Source organism: Monomorium pharaonis, chromosome 5 (assembly GCF_013373865.1).
Source record: "Monomorium pharaonis isolate MP-MQ-018 chromosome 5, ASM1337386v2, whole genome shotgun sequence".
Taxonomy (NCBI): Eukaryota; Metazoa; Arthropoda; class Insecta; order Hymenoptera; family Formicidae; genus Monomorium; species Monomorium pharaonis.
In genome coordinates, this window is record NC_050471.1 from 22474354 (window position 1) to 22501954 (window position 27601).

The window sequence follows — 27601 nt, forward strand, 5'->3', positions numbered from 1 at the left end:
ATGTATGATTTGAAATAATTTTATTTTTTATTAAAAAAATTGTTTAATTTACTGTTCTATTATAAATCTCAAAAAGATTATAATCTTTTGTATAAATATTGCACACAAATCCAAATATTTAAATCTCACAAAACTATTAAAAAATGTCACAAATGTCACAATTGTCTTCTTACACGAAGTTGCACGTATATTGGAACACTTGATGCATCTTTTTTAATATGTATATTTTCAGAATTTTATTATATTTCTGCAACATTACTGGAACATTTCGGCGTAATATTGATAATGCATATTTCTAAAACGTCTCTGCAATATTACATTACAACTCGGACTTGGTTAGGTGATAGCGAATGGTCGTGTGGCGGCAATAGTGCGTGTATGGGACAGAATTAAGTAGATATTTAGAGATTTAGGAAAAAATAGAAGAAAATGGGAAGAAAGGAGAGTAAAGTTGCTGGGGAATTGAAGGGAACGCGATTGAAACAGAAAGACAAGATAAAAGACAATGTAAGATAAGCAGAATATATATTAATAAATGAAACTGTTTGTATAAGAGTAAGAATTTTAAAGTAGAAAAAGAGTGGATGCAGATCGCAGCCTCTAGGCGATAGATTGAACAGCAAAAAGAAGAGGAAGAGGAAAGGACTGCAGAAAGAAGATCAAGAATATGAGAGGATGACGAAGCAAAACGCATGCACAAGAGAAAAAGATGGAAAAGGTAAATAGAAATCCTGAGTAACGAGGCAACAGAATTTTAAAAGAATATTATAGGAGACGATCCAGAAAGCAATAATATAGATAGGCGTAAAGAAAAGAAAAGGAACGGAACATAAGATCTGATAAAGTAAAATAAAGACTGTACAAATGAGAAGAGAAAAATGTAAAGGATTTGAAAGAGGTGAAAAAAAAACAGTTACGAGAGAGGACCAATTGGAGAAGAAGAGTAAAGGGCTTTCTGAATCAGAAGCAAGACAAAGGAAATGAAGAAAGGAGAGGAAATAGATTTTGAAGTTTGAAGTCTGTAAAGGCAATGGAATTGGAAATACATAACTAGGAACAGAGAAGAAAAAAAGTGAATAAGAACCAACATAGGCAAGGAAGAAGGAAAATTGGCTTGGTGAAACTATTGGATGAAACAGAGTTGTAGGAGAGAGAAGAGACAAGAGGAAATATCAAGGTAAAGGAGTAAGGGACATTATTTATTATAACCCATACCGTGTAGAGAGGGAGAAAGAACTAAAAGGTTTTTCGCCCTTTTTATGGATGGATTGGAAAGTAGCTCACGATAACGTTAAAAGTCCAGAGGAATTAGGAACTGTGAAGCTAGAAAGAAGGGAAGCTTGAAAGAAGATACAATGACACGAGGGCGACAGTAAGGACAGAAGGATTGGCATAAGTGTGCAGTACGACGATGGGAGCAAGACGGGACTGTGAAATGGATCCTTTGGTTTTCAGATGTAGATAGTAAAATTTGATAGATACATATAGAATAGAATAGGAGATGTAGAATTAAGAGAGAATATGATCGCGAGAGGAAGTGCAGAGAAACTAGGTATGATAGGTAAAAGAATGATAGGTAAAAGAAGAATGATGAGATTTGATTAGATTGTATTATAGACAGGATTTTTGCAATAAGATATGATATGTTGTGATAGACATGTTAGAAAAGAAATGAATAAGGGCAACTAACAAAGTACGGAATCTAGGAATTATAAAAATAACGGCAAAAGGAATGTTAAGGGAAAAAGAGAAGATAAAAAAAAGGATTTTTGTAAAGATTAGTAAATAAAGTGAGAGAGATTATTTATAAGAGTATATAATTATAGGTTGAAAGAAAAAAAGATTGTAAATAAAGTGATGATAGGAAGATAGTGCGAGAAAAATGTTTAGATAGGATCATACTGTATTTTACGTAGGATTCTCTTCTTGGCCATGAGATGCTGAAGAGAATAAAGTTTAAATTATTATTGTAGGAAAATTCGTGCGATAATGAGAAAATGTAGGTATTGGTTAAGATAGATGGACAGTTAAACGGATGGATGGAGGTACGTGTGTGATAAAAAAATTTGTAAGATAGGGATGGATGCTTGGATAAGTCCTTGATTATAAACCAAGTCCCTTCTTGGCATTGTATATATGCTTGAAGTAAATGAATTCCATTCTATTGCATTGCAACTCGTAATATTGTAACGTTGCAGCAATGTTGTTGCTGAAAGCTTCTGTGCTGTATGGGAGCGGATACATCGTCGTCGTGAGTAGTGCGTGACGTGTACGTTCGAGAATCGTCCCGTTTCGACGAGCGATTCCCGGCGGTATACGCGTCTCGACGCGAATTCTCGGTGCACCGACGTCGCGGTTACAACGAGAGTAACACGCGGGGCCAACTGCGGATCGGCACTTACTGATTAACCGACGCCGATCGCCCGGGGACTCGATCCCTCTCGCACGGTGATCCCGGAAACTGTTGGGAACCACGACGCGATTTGCGTCACACTTCGCGCCTCTCAAGCGCGACACCACGCGAAGTCGAGCGATGGCTGCGCGTTACTGAATTGAAATTCCATCGAGTGCACGTTCGCGCACCTGGGAACGCACGAGACACGCTACTATTATCGATACTATCGATAAATAAACAACAATAATTACCGCAGCTTTTTCCCGTTTATTTTATCGATATGTTTTATATATTTTTTTATTTTTATTTATTTTTCGTGCGCGCCAGCAACACCTTCGAAAATTAACTGGCGTTAATTTTCGAGCGATTTAGGTAGCGATGATGTAATAGAATGCAATTTTATACCAAATTTAAATATATATTTTCACAAAAGGAGATTTATTGTGGAATATTTTACATTTATTGCACGTACGTATTATTAAGATCAAGTTTCCCGGCTCGTATATACATCCGAATAAATGCCATTAACATAAGATTAACGTAAATTATGAAACGTTCCGAATAATAAATAATTTCGTTTTCCTCGCTTTAATAAAACAGACGAATCGCCAAGAAATACCGCCAAGTTGGTAATCGCCGAGTCGAAACGCCGCGTGAGTCATCAAACAACGAAAGCCGAGCGACTCCGCGGGCGCTAATTAATTCGTACCGCGTCTTGTCGGTGCCCGCGCCGCGCCGCAATCCTCGCGTTTCCGAGGGCTAACGTCGCGACGTCGGCGTCGCGTCGCTCGCTCGTGCGAAGCGGCAACGCGGGTCGACCTTGTGTAAACACAACGCGCGCGCTGTGTATACGCGCGAAAACAAGTGCCAAGGCCGCACGCCGAGCGATTCGCCGCTTCGAAAAATTTCATATTTTGCAAAGTAAATTCACGCCGCCCGGATGCACGCATGCATGCATGCATGCGTGTTACAACGAATTTCGAGCCGGTTTCGATGAACGAGCTATTGTCCCCAAATTTCCACCTAGTTTTACAGCGGCTCCACGTTTACTCGAATAAATAACGATTTATTTATTTCGTTCCATCAGAATTCAGCTCCGCCGGAAAATCGGATTAACCGGAGCCTGCATTTAGAATTTGCTTTTAGTAATTAGCTGTACGGCGATAATTGTCAATGTAATTAATAATCATCGATAGTAGCTATGATTGTGCTGTATAGCGTGCGTGTAATAATAACGCGCAAGAAGTAAGGAGGACAAAATAATTTCAACAGCAAATGTCAATATCACCTAAACTAATGTCAAATTAATAACAGCTGATTGGCTGTTCTAATTCCGCGCGATAATATTAGCCAACTTTAATCATTTATATCGTTGATCGGATTGAATTAATCCGACATATGACTCGAAAACTATCGCTCGAAAACTACCACTATGTTTAAGATTAATTAAAATATAATTAATATCAAAATATATATACGCTGAAAGAAGAAACCTAAAACAAAAATGATCGAGCTTGGATAAAATAGTTTCGATTAAATGTTTAATTGGTGTAAGCAAATATTTAGTTATATTTAGTAATTATATTAATAATATAATAATAGTAATCAATCGATTATTAAACAGTTATCAAATATTACTAAATATTACTGAAAGTTGATTATAATATTGAATCAAAATTATTATATTATATTTCACCTTAGTAACTATCATCCAGGCTTTATTTTCATTACGATATAAAATCCTCTTTATGCTATTAAAATGTAGTAATAACCGTGAGATATTCTACATTATGATATTGAATTACATATGATACACGAGATTTATATAAATTTGTACTGCCTACATATTTACTTTTTCATTAATGTCCATGTGATAGATTTCTTTTTAAATTTCGCACTCGCATAAAATTCAATTACGGAGAAAGGGCCCTTCACTTTTAATTTCATAAAGGTCTGTCAATCGTGCAAAAAGTCGATATCGATCAATTGTGACTTCAAGAAGGTTATACATATTTTTTTTTTTTTTTTACCCGAATTGGATTTTGTTCGACTGAAATTCAGTATTGCACAGTTTCATACTTTACGTTTTCACTGCAAATGCACGGTATCACAAATGAAATGCATATATAATATACAACAGTTGGAATAACACGCCGCACACGTGAATCGTAAGTAGAGCCTTTCTTTAGGAATAAACGGCATACGGCGTACGCGTGCAAATCTCCGGGGGACGACTGACGATTTTGCAAGCAGGCAGAATCACGGCGAAGTATACAGCGACTGCATTAATAACACAGCGAAATATTAGATCGTCGGTATACACGGTGGGTAATCCGGCGGCGCACATGAATATGCAGTTTCTGGGGGCTGCACGGCGGGCACGAGACGGTAATTTCGTTCGACACGCGGAGTTGTGTTAATCCCTCGCTCCTTCGTGCATTAACCGCCTGTCGTTTCACCTACAGGATCTCTGCTTTCGGTACTTCCATCCCTCCCCAATGGGGAACGCGATCCCGCGAGCGCGACACCCGCACGCGACATTTGCACGACACTGAGAAATTTAAATAATCTCCGTCAAAGAGAAGCTTTCGCAGTTAAAGGTTAATCATGGCCTCTGTGTGCTTAAGGGAAAACCGTTGACCCTTTGAGCGGGCTGCCCCTTCGGCTAACCCTTTTTCTAGCGTTAGTATCTAACAACTAATCTTGTTGAAATACTTTGGGAATAAATTAAATCGCAATCTTAATTGAATCTTAATTTCATGCAGAATAAGGCGGGATCTTTATTATATTGAGGTTAAACGGTTTTAAAGCACACTAAAAGATATAATCTTTATCACGATCGAAGCTTTACTCTTTGTTAAATACGAGTTAAACGTTTGATCTAATATTTGAGCGTTAAATATAAAATTCCTGTTAAACCCCCCGCCCCCTCTCCCCATATTGCGTGAAATATTTATATTGCAAAAAGAGCAACTGTGCAAAGAAGATTGCAGAGCAAGTATATTTATGACTCATTAATTACGCGCGTAAAATGATTAGCAGGTAACCTTTGGCGGTGAAGTTTTACAGCCGAAAGTTGCTCGACAAACTAAAGTTTTTGCGTGGCCACGTCCGCCAGACGTAAAACGTTTATTAACGAAGAGTGGGCGTATCAATTATGGCCTTTGGCAGCTTGCAAAAATGAATAATTGAAAAAACCCGAGAGAGCACCCGTTGAGATTCGAATAACAGCGACTCTACGAGGATTAATTATTAAACAAAGTTTAAAGGTCGTTAAAAAAAAAAAAACAACAAAGAATAAAATCGGTGCAGCATCAATCTCGAGATAACAGCTTTCTATTTGCGATAATATTACCATTTGCACGTATCATCGGGCGGACCAGCGAAATTGAAAATTTAATATCGAATGGCTCCGAATTGCCCCGAATGCAATCTAGCGAGGATTAAAGGAAATTTGCTGCGCCCTTTACGGAGTTTACTTAATAAACTACGCATGTAAATTGCTTGTCTAGCGTTATCATACACGCCGGCGACCCATGGTATTGATGCCGTCTCGGTATAACATTGCACTAAGAAGCCAAGGGCAGTCACTTCTGCACATCGCCCGCCGATCAATAATAATTCACACAATTCTCCCGTTCCAATGTTTAAAGCACAATAGGACGATGCCTAACGTTAAGCGGAACGGTCGCGCGTGCGAGAGAAACTTTTTCTCAGAAACGTATCTTTTTCGTGCGAATTTTAGTACGTTAAAATTTCACTTGTTGTACGCATATTAATTCCTTTTACGACAATACGTTAATGTCACAACATTAAAGCCCGTTTAATGCGGGGGGAAAATATCTAGCGATACTGTTGCGCATAAATAAAATGCCCGCGCTGACGAATGTCGGGATAATTGAAATTTATCTCACGGCGCGCCAAGACGCCGCTAATTGAGCCGGGATTTAATTAGCCGCGTTCCGCGCGCGTTCGTACGCGAGAGACTCATTTGCCGTTTTGTTTCGCAGGATACTTCCCGCTGCCGTCGGTTTATTGCCTCGCCTGGATCTGCCTCGACGTGCTGTTCTGCACCGCCAGCATAATGCACTTGTGCACCATAAGCGTCGACCGCTATTTGAGCCTGCGCTACCCGATGAAATTCGGGCGCAACAAAACGAAGAAGAGGGTGACGCTGAAGATCACCTTTGTCTGGATCCTGAGCATCGCGATCAGCCTACCTCTGAGCCTGATGTACTCGAAGGTGAGGCCGCTGCATTTCACGTCAGCGATAATCATTTCTTTTCTTTTTTTTTTTTCCAATCGAGATCTTCTATTTGCCTTTTATCGCCCGGTTCTTCAACTTCGTCCCTTACATCATGTTCTCGCAAATATTAAACATAGACGAAGCAATTATTGATTAAATTTTACTACCACTCCTTCTCATTTATATTTCTCACTAATTATTAAAACTGAATTACAGATACAAATTATCTGTCTCGAGAATGAAGTTCATGTTAAAAGAATTCTTCTCTTTCATTATATTCTCCCGGCAAGCGGGCAAGTAGAACAAGACAGTTATTGGCCAGACGAATCTCACTGCTATCATTCTCAATTTTATTAATAACTAAAAATGAGTTACAAGTACAAATCATCTTTCTCAAGGATAAAATTTGCGTAAAAAGTTCTTCTTTTCATTTATATTCTCATAAATGTTGGACAAAGACAATTACTTGTCAGATAAATTTCAAATTCTCTTTCGGACAGTTAATATTTAAAAATAAATTATACATACAAATTATCTTTTTCGAGAACAAAGTTTCCATGTAAAAAGAATTATATACAATTTTTTTTAAAAAAATCACCAACTTTTTTGTCAGTTTAGAGATATCCAACATTTTTTTCTCCCATCCAGTTTTTCACTCGCTCCACGTTATAGCCCTGAAAAATTATACATTTCTCTAGATATGAATACACAGTTAGCTTACAGTGGCCGCGATAATTTTTTGCTCCGCGAACGTCCTACTCAATTTTCCATAATGATGAAAAGATTGCGAGATTTCGCCCGTAAAATCCTTCTCGGGGCGACAGACGCGAATCTCGATAGCCGAAAGTTTATCGCCGCTTGCGGGAAGCGTCGCTCATCGATCATTCCCGATGCAGGATAGGAGAGCAGGATGGATTTATACAGGATTGCACACACATAAACACACACATACACACACGTCGCGGCGCCGTTTTTCATCCGCGATCCCCCCCATCCGGAAAGGAGGAGGCGGGCGCGATATTCGTCCGCTCAAGTGAAATTAACGGCACGAGATGAAGCGACGCTACATTATGAAACAGTTGTCCGCTATTTTGGTGTACGCCCCCTCGTAAATCCCCGACTAACCCTTCAACCGGCCGTCGTTTCAATGCGGCTTTATGCCACAACCGTCCCGAAAATCACGTTAAACGTCATCGTCCAAATCCCATGCCTTTCGTCATTGCTGAATAGTACAGTAAATGCGCAATGTACATTTCAAAGAATCGCACGTTACTTTTCTAATTATTTTACAGCTCAATATACGTGAAATTTGTTCTACCTTCAGCTTATTTTCCATTGGTATACCATATTTTTCGAAGAAAATGCGCACGCTACTTTTATATTTTAATTAAATATAATTATTTTCGAGCTCGATATACATGAAACCTGTTTTATCTTCAGCTTATTCTTCATTATTGCATTTTTCTTATTTTTATGTTTTACATTTGCGTCAAGGGTGTTTAAGCAAAGTAAAAAATAATGGCGCACCGGAGAACCGACTAGCTGCGCGCGACAACAAAGTAATTATACGTGTCGCCTTTAATTTTAGCGAATGAAAACATGACTGCAAATTCCGGTGGAAAATGCCGGAGCGTTATGGGTTTTCCGGGGATAGATGTAATGTGTACACGTCTAACAAGTTATTTTCTTACCCCGTAGCGTGTTCATCGTCGTAGAAGCTGCCGCAGCTTACAAACTGCTCTTGCAAATGTGCGAACTACTTTCGTTTCACGGCGCGCGCGAAGGGGGGGAGAGTGAGAGAGAGAGAGAGAGAGAGAGATGAGACGAGACGCGACGAACATCGCCGCAGAGCGCCGCATCGACGAGTTTGTTGGGCGAGTTTCAGCAACTTTACAACACCATTTACCAGCGCGTTTCAAGCCTTACTTGAGTATTGATCCAAATTTCGCGGGCCGCCATGTACTCATTCAAAATTCCATCCGACGCCCAGAGTGAAATTCGTGTCTGACGCCGCCAGGCAGCAAAAAATAAATCCCATCCGATTGTACATACTCGCGCGTATTCCGCGCTTTTTCTTCGCATTGTATAATCATTTGCTTCAAGAGGGTATCCCACTCCCTGTCTAAACAAACGCGCAAAAACTGAAATCGATAGCTTCAGTAATTTCTGAAAAATATGTTTTCAATTTTACGTCAAGTTAAACACTCTAATGAACATTTAGCCGTACCAAAATTTGCAGATATCTACTAAATACAAATAGATGTGTAAAAACATGTATACAATAGAAAAATGTTTTATTTAAATTTCCAGAAATAAGCAAAGTTTTTCACGTTCTCGATTAAAATGTGTTTTAAATACGTTAATCTAAGATTCAAAGTTGGATGGAGAAGAGTAAACGACAGATAAAAAAAAAAACTTTACGTTACATTTTTATATTTTGAATATTCTCTTATTTTTTTCAGTCTTGACATTTCTAGCAGTGTGTGTTTCAGAATTTCTGTAAAATTGCATGTTAAAATTTCAGAGTACTGAAATCGATACTTTCCGTTTTTAAGGACTTTGATATCAGAAATTTTTAGTTTGATCATTTTTGATGCGCCGATTTTAAATGTTTCCATTTTTATAAACTGGAACATTTCAAAACATAACAAATCCAAATCTCCCGTGGAATAATTTTGTTTCGTCGATTTCGTAACGCAGACAGCAAATCCTTGAACTCTCGATTTCTCAACCTTCTACTCTATCTGTGAAAAACCTACGTAGAAAATTAAAGGGCGCGGTAACATCATCTCCAACCGACTTTCGATTCCCGCGAGGCTTCACGTCGAGTGTTATCAACTGATGATGTCGAACGGAATTCGCACCTTCCGGTAACACGTGCTGGCGGATGTACACGTGCGTGGGCTACGATCTTGCAACGAGGGAGTGGTCCATCTCCTCATCTCTTCTTCCCACTTCCTTCCTCCCTTGCAGTCACTGACGGACGTTATGACCCGCGCTCGATCAAGGCAACCACCGTAGAAGCGGAACACGAGCTGACCATTACGGACGACGGAGACTGAGAGCGGAAGCGTATTTCAAGGAAGATTCATGTCTACGGGATGACCCGCGAGCCCCGCGTCAAACTTTAACGATGAGCGCGATGAAATATAGAGTGTATTGTCTCGCGGAAGCGCTAACTTTTGAAATAAAGTGCTCGAGTAGACGTGTAAGGATGACTACGCGATCGTCTTGTCCGCAAGTCTAAATTATTAATAAGTGATTCGCGAGAAATAACATGTTGCGGAAAAGTGCCGACATTCCATTTATTTACTGACGTCACACCCTGCAAGAATTATTCCGGTGAAATTACAAGAATAGAAAAAAATAGACATTTTTAATAAAAGCTGATTGTAAATTGATTTTTTTTATAAATAAATAAATTATATATATTATGTATTTTATTAATATTTTTTCTGCAAAAATCGTAATCTTTATTAAACTTTTCCGATTCTTTACTTTAAGAATCAATCAAATTAGCATAAAGTATAAAAGAACGATTAGTGAACCAATTATATTTTTCATGTATTACAATGTTTTATTAAAATTTGTAATATTTTAAAACTGCAGTATAAACTAAAATATTGTAAATACATATATAGTTACTTCGATCAGTCATTCCCTAGTTATTTTCCATTGGATATCGGATTAAGAAGAAAACTGTGACATGTAAAAATTGAGCATTTAATTATTAGAAATTTAATTAGAAATATAAAAATGACTTACAATTACTTATTTCTCCGTAAAAAATGTAATTTATTCATACAAAACGTATACGTGGAAAGTAACAAAACTTATGAGAAAGTAAATTACCAATTTATTTACAATCACTACGTAAAAATATATGAATAATTTTCATAATCTGATCTTTCTTTTGTATTATTGTTAATAAAAATTAATTTCTATAGAATAAAAAAATTAAATACGCATTTCATAAATATTTCTATTTATAGCTTTGTAAATAAGTAATAATTTGACGTGCTGTTCATTAATCTTCTGAATTCTTAGAGAACCTTAGAAACCTAATTAAAGGATTGTAAGATAGGAGACTAATAACACGAGTAGCTCTGACGCAACGGCTTTATTGCAGCTGGCCGAGTATTACGTTGATTAAATAGACACGAAGAAAACCGAATGTAAAAAAAAGAGAGGCGAGGATATTAAAAAAAAAAGTCACGACACGACGAGAGTATTGCGATGCCATCGCGATGACGAATGGCAAGCGACAGGATGACGGAACGGGCTGACGTGTGTTTCCGGCCTTTAATCCTCGGTATACTCGAAGGGCTCGGGTGGTTCGGCTTCCTTCTCCTCCTCTGGCTTCGGTCCGAAGGCTGAAACAAACCGGAAGTGCTCAAGCGCACACCTATCGAGGACGTACTCCAATAGAAACGGATTAAACTCTCTGACCCGTTCAGTTAGTTTTATAGATTTATAGTAATTTTATTTTTGTAAAATAATTTATTTCTCTTTCTCTGTCAAAGTGCAAGCATATTAAAAATATATCATAGGTCACCAATAATTTTTCCGCACAAAATCTACACGACTGTGTAAATTAATATATGCACGAATAAAAAATGTTTAATAATTAAATCTTTATTTTTTTTTTAGAAATCCAGCGATTAATAAATATCTCAAAACATGTGGTTATATATTAAAATTGTTGTTTTACATAACGAAATTTCCGATTCAGTCATTCTCATTGTTTGTTAAAAATTGAAATTACTTTTCCTTCAAAATTAATTTCTGAAAAAAAATTTTAATCAACAAATATAAGATCAATCACTCACCGGCGACGGGTTCGACGAGTTCCTCCTCAGTATCCGTCTGCATATGTTTAACCATGACAATGCCACCAATTTGAATATCTTTAACGGAGGTGTAATGGCTGCCCTCGGCCAGCTGAATGACCTTCAATTGCTGACGCAGAACTCGCGCAGGATTCTGGAGGATCTCGAAGCTCGGCTCGGGTTCCTTCTTTTCCTTTTCATCATCTTTTACTACCTTTTTCTCGGGTTTCTCCTTGGTCTCCTTGGTTTCCTTAGTCTCTTTCTCGTCTTTCTTCTTGTCATCCTTCTCTTTCGAAGACGCAGCTTCTTTTACCTCGTGAAGCTCCTTCGTTTCCGAAGGTGGATCCTGCAATTTTTATTTAGTTTGTCTTTTCTTATATAGGCAAATGCCGAAAATCTATTAGCGTGTCCTTTCATTTGTTACAAATTTGTTATGTAAGTAAATCACTACATCTTTTCCAAAGCCCCAAAATAAGAAAAATCTTAATAGATTATTGATATTTTGAGTAAAATAAATTTTTCGATAAAAGAAATGCACAACATTTTCCATTTCATAAAAATTATGGAAATTATTTGAGGCTCAATATACTATATTTAAGTAATAAAAACAATATTTCAATAAAATGCATATGTACATATGCAAATATCATACATACACATGACGCAAACAAATGCAAAAAACAAAAGAAAATATAGAAAAACAGAAATATATATATATATATATTATATTAATATAATTTTAAATCTATTTATAAATCTTTAAACAAGAATTTAATAAATAAAAACATACATTAAGCACGATCCATAACTTTTATGATAAAAAAATATTTGAACTAAACAAATTTAAAATATTAGAAAGTTTAGCGTAAATATAAAACTTTATAAATTGCAAAGCCATCTTTAAAAAATTTTAATGCAAGAGTTTAAATTAAATAAAAACTAAAATTTTTAAAAATTGATCAAATATATTTAAAAATTAAAGCGTCTAAAGATTCTCAAGATATCAAATATTTAAAGAATATATTGCTACTCAATAAAATTAAAAATTCAACACTCTAGAAAAAATTCATGAATCTTATAATATCGGTTAAATTAATAGTTACTAAGATTTAAATGAAAATAATTTTAAAATATTTTCAACTTATTTCAAGTGAGATAAATAAATATTTCATTGTCATTAGCATGCAATACGTATAATTCACGCTGAAAAAAAAGGTGTATATGAAATTTGAATATGTTTGCTACTATTTATACATGTTTTCTTTGCTAAGTTTAATTTGGCCGAGCTATAAGAGAATATTTTTCTTGACATTTCTCTTAACTTTTCTTCAAACTTACCACTTCCATCTTCTCGTGGGAGTCCCTGGCTTTCCTTTCAGTCTCACGTCTCCTGGCGCGAGCCGCAATACTAAGAACGGCGGTGGTGACCTTCTCTCGTTCCTCTCTCTTTTTTTCTTCGAGGGGCGCAGGATAAGCATAGATGCTTGGCCTCGCGTTTGATTTCATCTCTAACTTGGGCATTTTTAGCTGCGCATTCAGGGCGATCAAACACGTAGGTGTGAAAGCCAAAGCCAGGCAATGTGCTAACGGGAACCAGTACCAGTATTGGGTGAATACTAGAGCACCAACCACCGCCAACATGTTTGTGTGCCCCGTACGCGATTGTAGGGATACAGTCACATTACGACCACCTAAAAAAAGGCGCAAGTCCGCTCAAATTAATCCGCAATTCCTCTTAACTGACTTAGTTTCTATCACGATCCGATTGATTAAAAGAATTAAGATAATTCAGAATAAAAATGCTAAGGTTTAAGATAATTTTAGATATGAGATATCTATCTTAAAAATTCACGAAATTGTTTGTGCTTCAAAAAATTTAAGATGCGAGAACTGTGTTTAAAAAAAAAAAGTAAGAATTTCAAAAGTTAATAGAAATGTAAGGTTTTAATTATGGATCTAACAAGTGATAAGCAATCAAAATTCTAAAAATCGAGGAAAGCATGTTTCATATACTAATTTCATATAATTTTAAGGCACAAATAGGAGTAAATTTCACGGAGCCAAAGTTTTAAATTTTCCATAAATGCGAATCTGCAATTCGCTAAAGTTCACAAATAAAACTGTTGTTCCCCATTTCCTTCGATACTAAAATTAAATTCAAATAAGAAAAACGTGGCTAAACAAAATATAGGACAATTGGCAATTTTAATTTTTAAAGAGGGAAGAATCAATTCCAGATTTGTCTGTCGAATAAAATAAAATCACAGACTGTTCACACATACGAGGGCTTCGAAAGAAACTCACCGGCGTCGATGATTCCTTGCGCCAAGATGGCACCGAACTTAGCCATCACGTCCTCGTGTTTGTCCACGACGACTTTGGCGTATAACGCCCTGAAATCTTTAACACGGGCACACGTGGATTCCGTCTGTTGGATCAGAATCATGGCAGATGCGATCAGAGCGCCCTGCCTGACGAAATTGACAGGATCATTAGTCATTGGGTCCAACAGAGCGATAGCTTCCTTCAGGCCGGTGCCCGCGCAGGCGATGCCCAAGGCCATCGCTGCGCCGTACCTCACGTGAGGATTATAGCTTTCCGCTAAGAGGGACACAACGCTAGGACATTGCTCCGGAGTCCTGGAACATTTGAGAAAATCGAGAAAATCCTTTTTCAAACTCTTTCGGATTTGTCGACTTGTTACATTTGTGTGTCACCCATTGTTATTAATCTCAACAATTCTTTTTCTTTTTTTAGACTGTTAATCAAAGCTTATATCTATTTATGTTTGTCATGCTTTTAATCGATCAAGTTTTATAATTAATCTCCACTTGCTTATTTTACGATTTTACGTAGATATACAATTTTTCGAATGTATCACAATAAAAAATGGATTGCCTTTTGCTAAGAGAAATTTCGTTAATATTAAATTTGCTAAACCATTAATTCTTTTACACATTATCAATAAAATAATATGTTGCAGTACGGTATTTAAAAGGTTGTGGTATTTAAATGGATGTACATTCATAAATTTTAATTACGTGCTAATTAATTGATAATAATTTATTATTAATTTAATAGTGTCGCCACCCGCCTGACACAATCGAATATTCACGAGTTAATAATCAAACAGTAATTAACAGATCTATCTTCTCATTTTGCTTCAGGAAGATGATTCAGTGCTGGTGAACGGAGCCTGTCAGATTCCCGATCCCCTCTATAAATTAATCGGCAGCATAATCTGCTTCTATATCCCACTGGGAGTGATGCTGATAACGTATGCGTTGACAGTAAGACTGTTAGCGGAACAACAGCAAAACATCGGAGGGACAGGAGCAGGTTGGTCATCGGGGTGGTTAGGTGCCCCTCAGGGTGCCCCGCAGGGTGCATCCTCCGCGGCAGGTTAGTGTACTATGCACTAGCCTGTTATCCCATTTTCCAACATCAATTAATACCTTTGTGGGAGATACTCGCGAGATACTCAAGCTTTTCAATATTTGATACTTTCTATTCGAGTCTATTTTGCCATAAATTTATTTTAGAAATAGATTAATTTTGTTTAGACATATGTTTATAAAATACGATGAGAGAGAGAGAGAGAGAGAGAGAGAGAGAGAGACATGTAAATAATTAATTTAATTGTATTTTTTTAGTATGGTATAATAACAATAATAAAATAAATTTATTTAACTAAACATTTGTAGAGTTAAAGATCTTAATGCATCTTGAAGAATTTAAAGTATTCATCTTGATTTATTAGAACCTAAAAATATAATAAAGCTTTTACATGAACGTTTCGAAAATATTTAAAAAATTCTACAGTTTTCTCTCTCTCTCTCTCTCTCTCTCAAATTTTCTCTAAATTTTTACACGTTCAAATCCTTGATACTTCAAGTTTCTACGGTAGAAGCGCTTTTAAAAATATAATTAAATAACAACAGGTGGTTAAAAGTATTTTTCTTCCATCTATGCTTTTCATCACTTCATGGACCACTCCTACAGCTTCCCATTTTCTTCCCATCAAATTGATGATAAAAAAACTTTTCTTAAATGTTGCCTTATTGCTCACCATTTTTTACTAATTTTTCTCTCAAACTTCATACATGTAGATAAAGTAGAAAAAAAAATATATAATATATATTTTAATAAAATAAACTGAAACAAATCTCATAAAAAGTACAGCAGTTTTCACTAATAAATTTCCTTTTCCGCGCGATAATAATACTTCTTAGCTTTTTTTCCCCCCCAAGGGAATACGTTTTATTCAGAAATGAGCGAGGCGCCGGGGAGAGAAAGCTGCGACTTAGTTTCTCTGCCTGATAAAAATTATTTATTCCGATTTATCGGCTGGCTTCCGGGACTTCAAAGGATATCGTGTCTGCAGGGCGTCTCATAAACGTTTTCCCGAGAACGCTGGCCCGAATTCGTTCCCCTCAACAAAGCGTTCCCGCAGGAGAGAACCACCCTATCGTCCTTCCTTCTCTTTCACAAGGAAAGTTTCGCCGGAAGCCACATCGTCTATTGTCGCTTTGATTTTACTTGGGCAACCCCCTCCGATTATACACTGCCTCGAGTGGAATTTGCATACCAACTTCATGCCGCTCTATTTTATCGTGCCGCGTTGCACAATTATTGTGTTTTAAAACGCACACTTGACGAAAGTTTTTTCCCGCGGCTAACTTTATAGGAAATAAGAGTCGCGTGCACACATTGTGGAATTAAAAATGCAAACAATTAATGAATTTTATTTTTCAAACTTCTACACGGCTTCCAGATAATACCCTGAAAGTTGTCTGCGACAAAGCTTTTACGATGTAATTGCTCTCTTCGTAGATTATCCAATTAGAATTCGTTATCTATTCGCGGATCTCTCTGGCGTGTGCAATTCGCCATTACTGTATAAATAATTCGGCATGCAACATCGGGGGGGGGGGGGATGCCTAGTGGGCGATTGTCGTATGATTAATGGTGCTAGCACGGTTCGTTTTTTCCCTTTTTTCGCATCGGATCGATCCCGGAATCGATGAAACGGGGGAGGGAGGGGGGAGAGAGGACTGGGCCGGGGGCTTCTGTCTAGAAGCACTCCGCGACAAGAAATTTCGCCGGCACGTCAACGGAAGCATGTCGACGTCCACGGCGAAGATATGCAAATGCCGGCCATTATGCAAAGATCTCGGATGCGGCACAGTATGCTAAGAAGGCCCCGTCCGGCTCTGCTCGCCGATATGAAAATTAATCGATACTCCGTTGCGCGCGAGCTCCATTCACGGGCACTTAGTATTCCGCAGGATTGAAAGATTGCGGGACATGACACAGAAATCCTTTAAGTGCCTCATTACAGCCAGAACTTTTATCGACAGACTAAAAGTACCTTGTTAATTTAAGAGAAGAGATAAATCAGCAAAATCAAATTCGGGAAAGAACGAGCGAAATTTAATTCATGTTATTTTTTTTTGCTCGAAAACAGTAAATAAAATAAATAATATTTTGAGGGGCAATTTTTACTTATAAAATTCGTCTATTATCAATCAATTAATTTTTGTTGAATAGTACTAATTTAAGTAGAATACAGAAATTATTGTAAAGTATCTTAGCAAGGAACGGTTGAGTGTCTCCTGGTGAAGAAAGCTCCCGCATTAATTCATTTTAAAAAGCTTCAAATCGAAGAAAAAGGCAAATTCAATCTTCAATATCTTCAATCTTCAAAGTCGCTAATTCACTGAAATCTCGTGTTTTTCAATAAAAGAGCGCCTCCCTTCCCGCACGAAGAGTAAATCCTACATTTTCCAGTGCTCCCCGATCGCCTAGTCGCTAAAGTCGCAATAAAAGTAAAAAGGGAGCAACATCCCCCCTCTCATTCAGGGAATAAAATAGAAGATCACCGGAATCATCTTCCTTTCCCCGATTGAAAGAAAACCCCGATTAATCGCTAAAATCCCCCGATAATTCGCGCAGGGCTCGAGCGACGGGGCACCTGGAGGAGATACCTCCTGAACAAGAGCTCGGGCGGTAGCGGCGGCACGCCGCAACACACCTCCGGCACGTCGACCGATACCGAGCTGACCACCCTCGACACCCACGAACTCTGGCTACAGGAGAGCGAGCCACCACCCTCGGCCATGTCCGCCCTTCACGCCTTCGGCGCGGAGATGCTGAAGCTGTCGAGGGGTCTCGAGGGGATGGCCAACAGCAGTCAGACTCCATCAAAATCGACGACCCACCAGCATCATCATCACCATCATCATCATCAGCAACAGCAACAGCAGCAGCAGCAGCAGCAGCAATTTTTGCAGCTACAGCACGGCCCATCACCGCGCAGATGCAGTTTCCGCAACGGGTATGGTGAATGTTGTAATTATAATATGTGCTTGCGAATTGCAAATCTTTTTATAAGCTTATTCCACGATCGCAATATATATGCGAGTTTTCCGAACTCAAATACAATAAAAATAAAATATATAGTTAAAACAAAATAAGGGAAGAAATAAATTAGATGTAAAGACTGAGAAAGAAACGAACAAATCAACAAAGCATTATTTTTCTCTGAAACAATCTTTTACACAATTGTATAATTTTCATGGAATTTTTCAAAAATTTTATTTCGTCCTATCTTATCGCTTCTTCCGTTTCTCGTCGTTTTTCTTTTTTCCGCTACTATCAAATGCGTACTGTTTTATTTGCGCGAGATGCTCGGCAGATGACGATTTAACCCCCGGCGCAATTTTCGCGCGAGGAGGAAATTTCCATGCGCGTCTGAGTTTTCGCGGCGGATGCTTTCGCAATTATTAATGACATATCCATCGCGTAACTCGCAGCCTCTAAAAACACGCCATTGTGCCTGACGGCGGCACGTTTCCGTGGCAATACGACGGCACGAATTTACGTCACTTTGTCACTCCGGCTCGCACAACATCGTGACTACCGCGAGACGCGGTTAGCCTTGCGTCAAATCAACTTACGGCGGCAGCCGGAGAGTTTCCAGCGAATTTATGTCATACGATGTACCAAGAATCCACACAACCATCATCGACGATCTTAAGTGAAGAATTTCCTGTTACATTCTACACTCGCGTCTGAAATTCACACCTAATTTACATGCTACCTAATTTACGCCAAATTTTATAACTTTATCCTCGAATATTCCTCACCTTGAATCTTATATTGTCATCCAAAAATTTTCTAATCTCTTTGAAAATTTTCCAAAAACGCAGCCCGTTGCGCGTTGCTCCCAGAATATTTTGGGGAAAACTTTATATTTCAATAATTCCTTCAACCAAGGAATTTCTGATAAGATATTAATTTTCAAAGGTAAATGTGAGTTGAGAAAAATCAACTTTAAGTTCATCTGAAAATCTAAGATAGATTTCTTAGGATGTCCTTACACAGAATCGTCGTTTACTTCTTCAAGATATCAAATGTATTAAATGACAGAGAGAAAAAGGAAGGGGGAAAGAGGGAGACGGGAGGGAGGGAGAAAGAGAGAGTTGCGAGAGGGGGAATTATATTTGACGTCGTTTAGAGCTTCCAGCGTCGATCCACGGGAATACGCAAGCTGCAAGTGGAATGAGAACGTAGGAGTGCGGCCGGAATATTAAAAGACTCCTCTCCGACCTACCCCGCAGTAAAATATGTTTCAATCATAATCCACCGATCTGCTGTCCTGCCTCTTCGATTTCCTACCTTCCCCCCTTTCGCGTTGAGAGGCACGTTTAAAGTTCAAACGTTCCGAACGATCGGATCGACGAGAGACCTCGGCCGGGAAATAAAATGCGAGGGAATTTAATAACCTCAGAAACGAAACAAAAACTCATTAAATCAGAGGGAATAAGAATGCCAAAAAAAAAGAAAGGGAACCGTCGGGAGAGATGTTGGAAATTTCAGAATGTAGCGGAGCACGCGCGAGGATTCACGAGGAGGAATGGGATTCCACGGGCGGCGGAAATCTTTGGAAAACGAGAAGATCTATACGATTCGAGACACGCAGGATTTTCCAGACGCAAGCGGCCGGAAAGATCTTATGAGAAACGGAAGGGCGGAATCGTATCGGATACCGCTGAAAGGCGAAAATCTTTCAAAGTAAATTGGTGCAATCATTAGATTGTGTAATACTTCAGATTGCGCAGCTTCCATTTCCCAGGATCCTTCCTTCTTTACTCTTGCACCTCTTAATGGACGCATTAGTAACGAAATCCCCCTCGAGAGCGGGTCCCCTTTGGCTTTAATGATATATTTAAAGTTTCGTACATCCGCCATAAAAGTTGAAACAAATCCGAGATCGCGCGAAATCCTTTTGGAAGGCTGAAAAATTTAATTCCGCGCCAACCATCCGACAATATACGCGCGCGATTTAATCTCGTGAAAGAATAATCCCTAAAGTAAATAAATATCCGCGTGATTTTTGAAAATTTCATCGATACATTTTACGAAGCGACGTAACCAAAAGTTGCTTATTGGGGGATACGGCGGATAAAAATCGCACGTTCGACAATTCACGCCGCTCGCGTGAATTTTTTCCGAGTCTTGCATGTTTCCTGGGACGATCGAATTTCCCGGAAATCTCCCTGAATTCTCGCGGGACTCACGTGAAAACGCGAATGCGGACGCGTCAGAAAGGTCACCGCGACGAGAAAACCCATTTATACACGGCAGCCTCAAAGTGGATTGCACTTAGCTGCCGGCATTCAAAGTGCAAAACGGACCAACCTCCGGACGGGAACGAAAAGGACGAGCGAAGGGTGGAAGGAAGGGGGAGGGGGGGGAGGGTCGCAGAAGGTGAGTTTCGCCTGTTCGCCAGTGGTTCGCGTACTTAAGTAAACTACTCTTGCCCCCCCCCCCCCCCACGTGAACCTCTAATAAAGGAATGCACTTAGGATCGCGTCTCTGAATGCATCAAACGACGATTGCCTCTCTACTGCGCGCAGAGGACTTTGCCTCTCGCGGAGCCGGTTGCTTTTCGTCGATCTTGTTGAATTAAATAACCGCGGAGTATTCAAAGTCCTCCCCGGGATGTTTCTCCCTCAATTGTTATATTATATTACAAATTGAATTATATTGAATTTAATAACGTAGAATACGACTGAATTGTACACTATGTATTGACTGTCTTCGATACAGTTGGCACAACCGATAATACTATAAAAAGAGAGTAATTTCTTTCATGAGGAAATAAATAAAATTTTTCATGCAAGCTTCCTTTCATGCAAAAGTGAAAAATTAATAACACATTTACGCTCTCTTGAGCTAATATTATTTAAATTCAGAGTCAAGCATTCTACAACAGTGACAAGGAGGATTAAAAAGATTTTTATTACATCTTTCTCACTTTTATGGAACATTTTCGTAAGAAAATCTAAATCCTATTTACAAAAACCGTTGGATTTAATTAAAAAGAAGATTACGTAAAAGGAATAAAAATTAATGCAAAGAATATTTTAATTTAATTAATATATAAATTATGCGTATGTGTAATAGATTAACATAACTGTCGCGGAAAAATCTACGTAAAAATAAGAATTTGATAGCAATTCCGTTAATAATCCAATATTTACAACATAACGGCAGAAAAGAAACCAAATTAGATTCTCCGTTTAAAATGCATTTCCTGAGATGCATCTGTTTCTCCTTCAACCAAGCCGACTCCCTCATCCCCTCCTTCTGACCCCTTCAGTTTACCTCGACCAATATTTTTCTCAATTTACCGTCAAGACCACGGCCGTAATCCACTCCCGAGGACAATCGGGCCGTTTCTCTTCCTTCCGGAAGCATCCTCAATTATCCCCGAAAACCCCGCCAACGCATCACCAAAGCGCTGACAAAATTGTCAATCTTCGGCAACGATAACGCTCCGATAACACCGCGGAAAATCAATGGAGTACGTAGGATATAATTTTATCTCAATTATATAAAAAAAAAAAAAAACGATCGTAGAATTGTCTGTTCCAGGAGCTCAAGCTTTTTAATCTTAAATTTCTAAAATGTTCATAAAATCTGAAATTTTCTTCATAGTTTATTATTTATCAAGCCGAAAACAATCCACCTCTCTGTGCCGTGAAACTAAAACTAAAACGCGCGCGAGAACGGAAGATTGATTCGCCGAGTTCTCCATCATTCGGCACGGGATAATCCTCTTATTGTTTCACGCCGTAACACAAATGAAATTTTTACTCCAAATTTGTAATTATGTCGTTTCCCCTTTGACATAACATTTTTTTATTTCCTATTCAAAATTTAAATTTTCCTGCCCGCAGCAACGTTATTGTTACTGCAACTCTCTTTTACAAAATCCAGATTGCCGTCTCATTAATTTTCTGACTTCCCACGTTATCACCGCGACGTTTCTCTTCCTAATCGTATATTTCGTTTTATTCACTAATCGCCAGCAGCATCGGTAGCAAAGATTACAAATATTTACGGATATTTGAGTTGGCCAATGCAAAAAAAATGACGGGACGATCGATAACGGGACGATAACGATTGGCGGCGGCGGGAGCGCGCAACCTATCCCACGGCCGTCAAAAGTTCCCGGTGCAGGTGCACATCTCGCGTGTCTCTAATTTGCAAGGACGGAAGCAATTTTTTTCCTCCCCGCGCCCGTGCACAAGCTCATCCAATCTCGCGATCAATTACCGCGTCACGCTGCAAAATGGGATGCAATCGCATTTTTTTCCCTCCCCCTTTTTTTTTGTTCCTTTTTTTTTATTTCTATTTCGCCGGTGTTTTTCCTCTTCAACTGCATGCGGCCGACCGATTCCGCGTATCAAATGATAAAGGGACTCGGCGCTGGTATCGGAACAATAGACGTATGCGCATTTCGTGACGGTGATATTTGTAGATTCCCTTTGAAGCTGAATCGTGACAAAAATATCCAAATATTTTCCTGCCTTCAACAGAACGGACTTTAAGCGACAGTCTCGCGTGAAACAATAAGAGGATTATCCCGTGCCGAATGATGGAGAACTCGGCGAATCAATCTTTCGTTTTCGCGCGCGTTTTAGTTTCACGGCATAGAGGTGGATTATTTTCGGCTCGATTGCGATTGATAAGAAAAGCTTTTGTCGCGCGTTAAAAAAAAAACTTTTCAGATATTCCCTTTTTCCCTCTTCGGTTTGATTTATAACGGCAGGGAGATTATTGAGCGTGATAAAATAACAGGATTCGAGCATTAATCCCTCAATAAAACGTTCATACCTTTTTATCACAGTGGGGATTATTTTGAAATCGATTACAATTGATAATAGAAGTCTTGTCACGCGTGAAACCCTCCAAATGTTTCGCTCCTCGGTTTGTCGATTTTATATCGAATAATAAAGAGTCGGTTGAATGCGAAATAACAATGGAGTGCAAATATTAATTTTTCGATTACAAACATTCATTTCATTTTATTTCATTAGCTTAATTCTCGAAAGCCTAGATTCATCAAAAAAATGTCGGCGACAGGTGGACTTTTGCACGTGGCAAATCTGGCTGGCCATTTATAAATTATACTACTTATAACGGAATCTTTCTAATTACTCCGTGACACATAAATGTCACAATCATTTAATATTATAAATTACTATTACAACAAGTGAATTATTGTTACAGACAATCAGTTTAATAATATTTTAATATCTTTAACATTAATATTTTAATGCTTTAATTTTGTAATTTCACTTTACAATATTACACAAGAATAAGCATTAATAATATAACGATAAATGCATGTTACTAGCTCAATTTTGATTTGCTTCCAGAAATGCGGAGAGCACGGAGAGCAGCATGTCCTGTTCGAGAACGAGCTTATCGGCGGAAGAATCCTTGAGTCCTTGGAAGCAACGAAGACGAGCGTCTACCTACAACGAAGCTCATATGGAGAGAACGATGCAGGTTCTGGACTCGCCGAAGGCACCCAGAAAGAGGTCTTTCAGCTTCCACGAGGAGTCGTCCCGTCGCAAAGGCGAGGACGACTCGACACGTAAAAAGTGTCACGACAGATCGGAAGGTCCGCCATCCTGTCCCTATTTCGGGGAATCCTCGAAGAAACCACTACCAAACGAGATCGTGATCGTTTCCAGCGACACCATGAAGCCTACTGGTAACAGGAACCTAGAAGCGAGTCTTCCAGGTGATACCACGAGACTCATTGGCAACAAGGGTCCGGAAATGGGTCTACTGGGTAGAAACAACAGTGCCAGATCTACGGAGGGTGCCAAAGGTTACGAGCAGCTGACCGTCGCGAATTCCGTGGTCACGTGGCGAAGCGGAAGACGAGGTTCCAGCCTGGGTACGTGGCGATAAAAACGGCAATGACGTAAACAACAACGCGAGCTTTCGATTAGCTCTTCGATAATTGCCTGTGGGAAATTCCCCTGGCCATCGCGTGCCACTAACGTTCCGCTAAAAATTACGGTAGGGGAGAGAGAGAGAGAGAGAGAGAGAGAGAGAGAGAGAGAGAAAGAGAGTGAGAGAGCGAGTTCGAGATCGAGTCTCGAGGAGGGGAGGGTGAAACGGGGTTGTCCGATTCCCCCAGTTTCCCGCTTCGATCACCCTCTTTTTACGGCTTGGGAAAAATGGAGAGATTCGTTCGAGAAGAACGTGATTCATGGTCACGAGACGCTTCCGATCATTGCCTTTCGAGGATCGCGCAGGATTTTCGCACGACTGATCTTGGGAGATTTAACACTGTTAAAATTGGCATGTTCGCAAATCTTAAAGATTAAAAAATGTCTTCGCAATTTCTCATCTTAAAATTAGCTCTCTTTAATTTTATCGTGTCGCATCTCCCGAAAGGGTGAATTCTTTGCTTATTGGTTCTAATTAATTCTAATTCTAATTAAAAAACTTTTATTTAAAATTTAATGAGCGTTCCTAAATATCCTAAATCACAAAGCCTAAAAAAAAGGGCTTTTGAACTTTGTATCACGTAAATCTTCAATTCTCAGGGAAAATTAAAGAATTTGTAACTATTTAATTTAATTTAATATTAAGATTTGCACCATCAAAATTTTCACCACATACATAATGCTTGTAAATCTTCAAGTTTTCGCACGTTTGACTACTTCTCCCCAGCATCTCGCAAACCGACGCGAAAACTTTCGGCACTTGGAAACCCCCAAGTTTCCCCGAAAAGGTTCTCGTAACGATTTCCAATTTGCCGTCGACGACGGCAATCCTTTTACCCGCAGGCTCATCCATTTTCGCGAATCGAATCTTTCGAATCCTTTTGCAGGCAGCACCAGGACCCTGCTGTCCGCTAACGCGAGAGCGACGCCGTTGCGACGCGCGGCGACGATGCGGGCGCACAACGGAGCGATGGGCGCGAACGCGAGCCTGAACCAGAGCAATCCGTCGTCGCCGAACCTCCTGAGGTACTCGGGCGGCCAGGTACGCAGTCACCACTCGCGCAACAGCAGCGTGATATCGCGCAACAGTTCACGCCACGGCAGGATCATCCGGCTGGAGCAGAAGGCGACCAAGGTCCTCGGCGTGGTGTTCTTCACGTTCGTGATCCTGTGGGCGCCGTTCTTCGTACTGAATTTAGTGCCGGCCGTCTGTCCCGACTGCGAGCGTCATATCGACCCCAAAATCTTTGACCTGGTCACCTGGCTCGGCTATGCCAGCTCCATGGTCAACCCGATCTTCTACACCATCTTCAACAAGGTCTTCCGCCAGGCGTTCAAAAAGGTACTGCTCTGCAGGTATCGGAATCAGGAATGGCGACCGCCCAGGTAGGCTCTGGGCCCCGGGAGACCGGGGATCGCCATTAGCAGAGTGTAAACGGCGGGAGGAAGATCGATGCGCGAATTGCCGATAAGAATCAAAGGGACACTTCGTGCAAGGTTGCAACTCATCGAACGGTGCTACTTCTACTCGCGCGATTAGCTTACTTTTAAAAAATATTATAACGAAAGCCTGAATAGCTCGTATTCTCTGCGCGCGCGCGCGCGCGCGTGTGTGCGTGTGTGTATGCGGATAGCGTTGCCGATTGTTGACAGATTAAAAGCTTTCTGTCAAATCTTCTTATCGGCAACTCCTGTTAACGTTTCGTATCCAATAATAATTTTAACGAATTAAAAAAATTTTTTTTTTAATCTTTCGATATATACGTATATAATATGTATTATATATATACATATATAGAGATACATACAGCTTCTACATACACACACACACACACACACACACATATATATATATATATATACTAATACTTCATATCAATTACATATCAATATGCAATAATATGTAATATATGTAATGACGCCTATTTTAATAGTTTTATATTTAAAGGTAATCGGTATTTCCTAAAAAAATATTTTAGTATGACAAAACTCAAATCCTCTTTACTAGGATTATTTTTGATAACTCAAACAATCACGAAATAATTTTATCTTTGCACAAAATTTTTCTTTGCTTTGTAATTTATGCTGCACGACAACTTTTTATTTTAAATAATTTCTTTTTTTTTTTTTTTCAATTTAATACTAAACGCGTTTTTACGTTTAATGATAATTTCCATTTTAACTGATATTTTATCGCAATCAAATTTATATTTTATGCTTAAACCCTCTGTAATAATTATTAAATAATTAGCTTTATAAATCTGTGCTAATTTTACGAACGTTTTTGCATTTAGAACTTTCCAATAGCCTGATTGCGCGAGAGTTCGAAGACGCGAGTAAACAATCCGAGTAGTAGTCCAATAAGAAAGTTATAACATAGTACTTCTAAACACGCTTCCTGTAACCGCAGAATCACCCGATAAAATACCACTGACTAATTAAATTCTCAATTGAATTTCCCTAATTAAATCTCGCACGGAGTAACGAGGAATTTGTAAATAAAAACGGAACGACGTGCGTTTAATTATAATTACGAAGAGCGTAGAATGTTTAAATACGTGTGTGCGTGTGTGCGTGTGTGCGCGCGCGTGTCTGCGGGTATAATTATAAAAAACTTGCTACATAAGCTGTTATCAATGAAAACGGTGCTCATGAAAAAAAAAGTGTGTCAAGTGTGAAGCCATCGAAGAACGAAGATAGATTCCGAGTTCAACAGGACAAATTAAATGACAGAGACTCAATAAATGGCATTATGGTGTCGTCGATATATACAAAAGAGAAAGTATCTCCGAGAAAAGATCTTTGATCCTTTCGTTGTTGTTTCTGGCATGTAAATCGCCGCGCAATAATTAAAGAGACACGACAAATTTCTTTTTATTATCCCCGATTGATTTAGCGGAATGTTCAGTGTATGGTCCCTCACTCCGGTAAGTATCCCTTTCTCTTTTTTCATAAGAATTTTTAAGAGATCTCGCAAACTCCAAAGAAAAAAAAAGTCCCCAAAATGTATACCCCCTCGATTCAACTCGTCGTCATTATAATCATACCATTGCAGATAATATCCCAATTGCAATTGTATCGGCAGTTTGGCAATTATAAATCTCGAAATGCAATCGCGCAACAATACAATTGCCGGCCCTGTCGCATTACGATTCTGTAATCGGCGATTCTGAATTCGATTATATAATACATGTAGTACGTACACCATAGTGCAAGCTCCTTGCAATTGTGTCGCGGGCTCGTAGCTGCAGATCCCCATATACAGTCGCGAGTATACACGTCGATTGAGGAATCGTATGACGGCAGTGCAATCGCGGATTCCCCAGACGCGCGGCGTTTATGGGATTGCGGAGGAGACGGAGGAAGGTAAAAAAGAGAACGAGGGAGGCGAAGCTGTCGCTCGCAAAAATAAAGACACGATCGTCGAATTTGCGCAAGCGTGACGCAGCTTCGGCATCGCGCCGTTGTATCGAGCCGGTGGTTGGAGTACCCACCGAGTTGAGTACAGAGACGAATTGACGGATACACACACGGCGACGGCGAGAGCCCCCGATCCGGACTCTTCCACATCGGACCGCCCAATCAGAAAATCAATTGTAGGTCGCCGCCGCATTAATTTCGTCCAATCGACCGACCGTTCACCGTTTCGTCGTCACACTAATTATTTAGTTTTCCATCGTCGTTCGCGGCTTGTCCCCGACGTCGACCCCCGCGGAAACCATTTAAACCCCCCGTGCAACGAGACGGGCGCATTTTACTGCCGGATTGCTTCCGGGGACGAGACAATCCCGATAGGCGATATAATCATCAC

At 39.3% G+C, this 27601-nt stretch overlaps 2 protein-coding genes across 3 annotated transcripts in view; one reads left to right on the top strand and one right to left on the bottom strand.

The window, feature by feature from the left end:
- LOC105838202 (5-hydroxytryptamine receptor 2A) overlaps positions 1-26775 on the top strand; it is a 51411-nt gene extending 24636 nt beyond the window's left edge. The window contains exons 3-7 of one of the 2 annotated variants that reach the window (XM_012683572.3): positions 6406-6638; positions 14638-14872; positions 17426-17807; positions 23203-23732; positions 24678-26775. In XM_012683572.3, the coding sequence (XP_012539026.1) occupies positions 6406-6638; positions 14638-14872; positions 17426-17807; positions 23203-23732; positions 24678-25180 (1883 nt within the window). In that variant the 3' untranslated portion in view covers positions 25181-26775. The remainder of the gene's footprint in view (positions 1-6405; positions 6639-14637; positions 14873-17425; positions 17808-23202; positions 23733-24677) is intronic. The other variant, XM_012683574.3, reaches the window with a different exon arrangement.
- The window catches only part of LOC105838201 (26S proteasome non-ATPase regulatory subunit 1), a 45068-nt gene continuing 27887 nt past the window's right edge, over positions 10421-27601 (bottom strand). The window contains exons 11-14 of the mRNA XM_012683571.3: positions 13775-14109; positions 12809-13161; positions 11471-11816; positions 10421-11014 (exon numbers count right to left, since the gene is read on the bottom strand). Coding sequence (XP_012539025.1) covers positions 10944-11014; positions 11471-11816; positions 12809-13161; positions 13775-14109 — 1105 coding nt within the window. The 3' untranslated portion in view covers positions 10421-10943. The remainder of the gene's footprint in view (positions 11015-11470; positions 11817-12808; positions 13162-13774; positions 14110-27601) is intronic.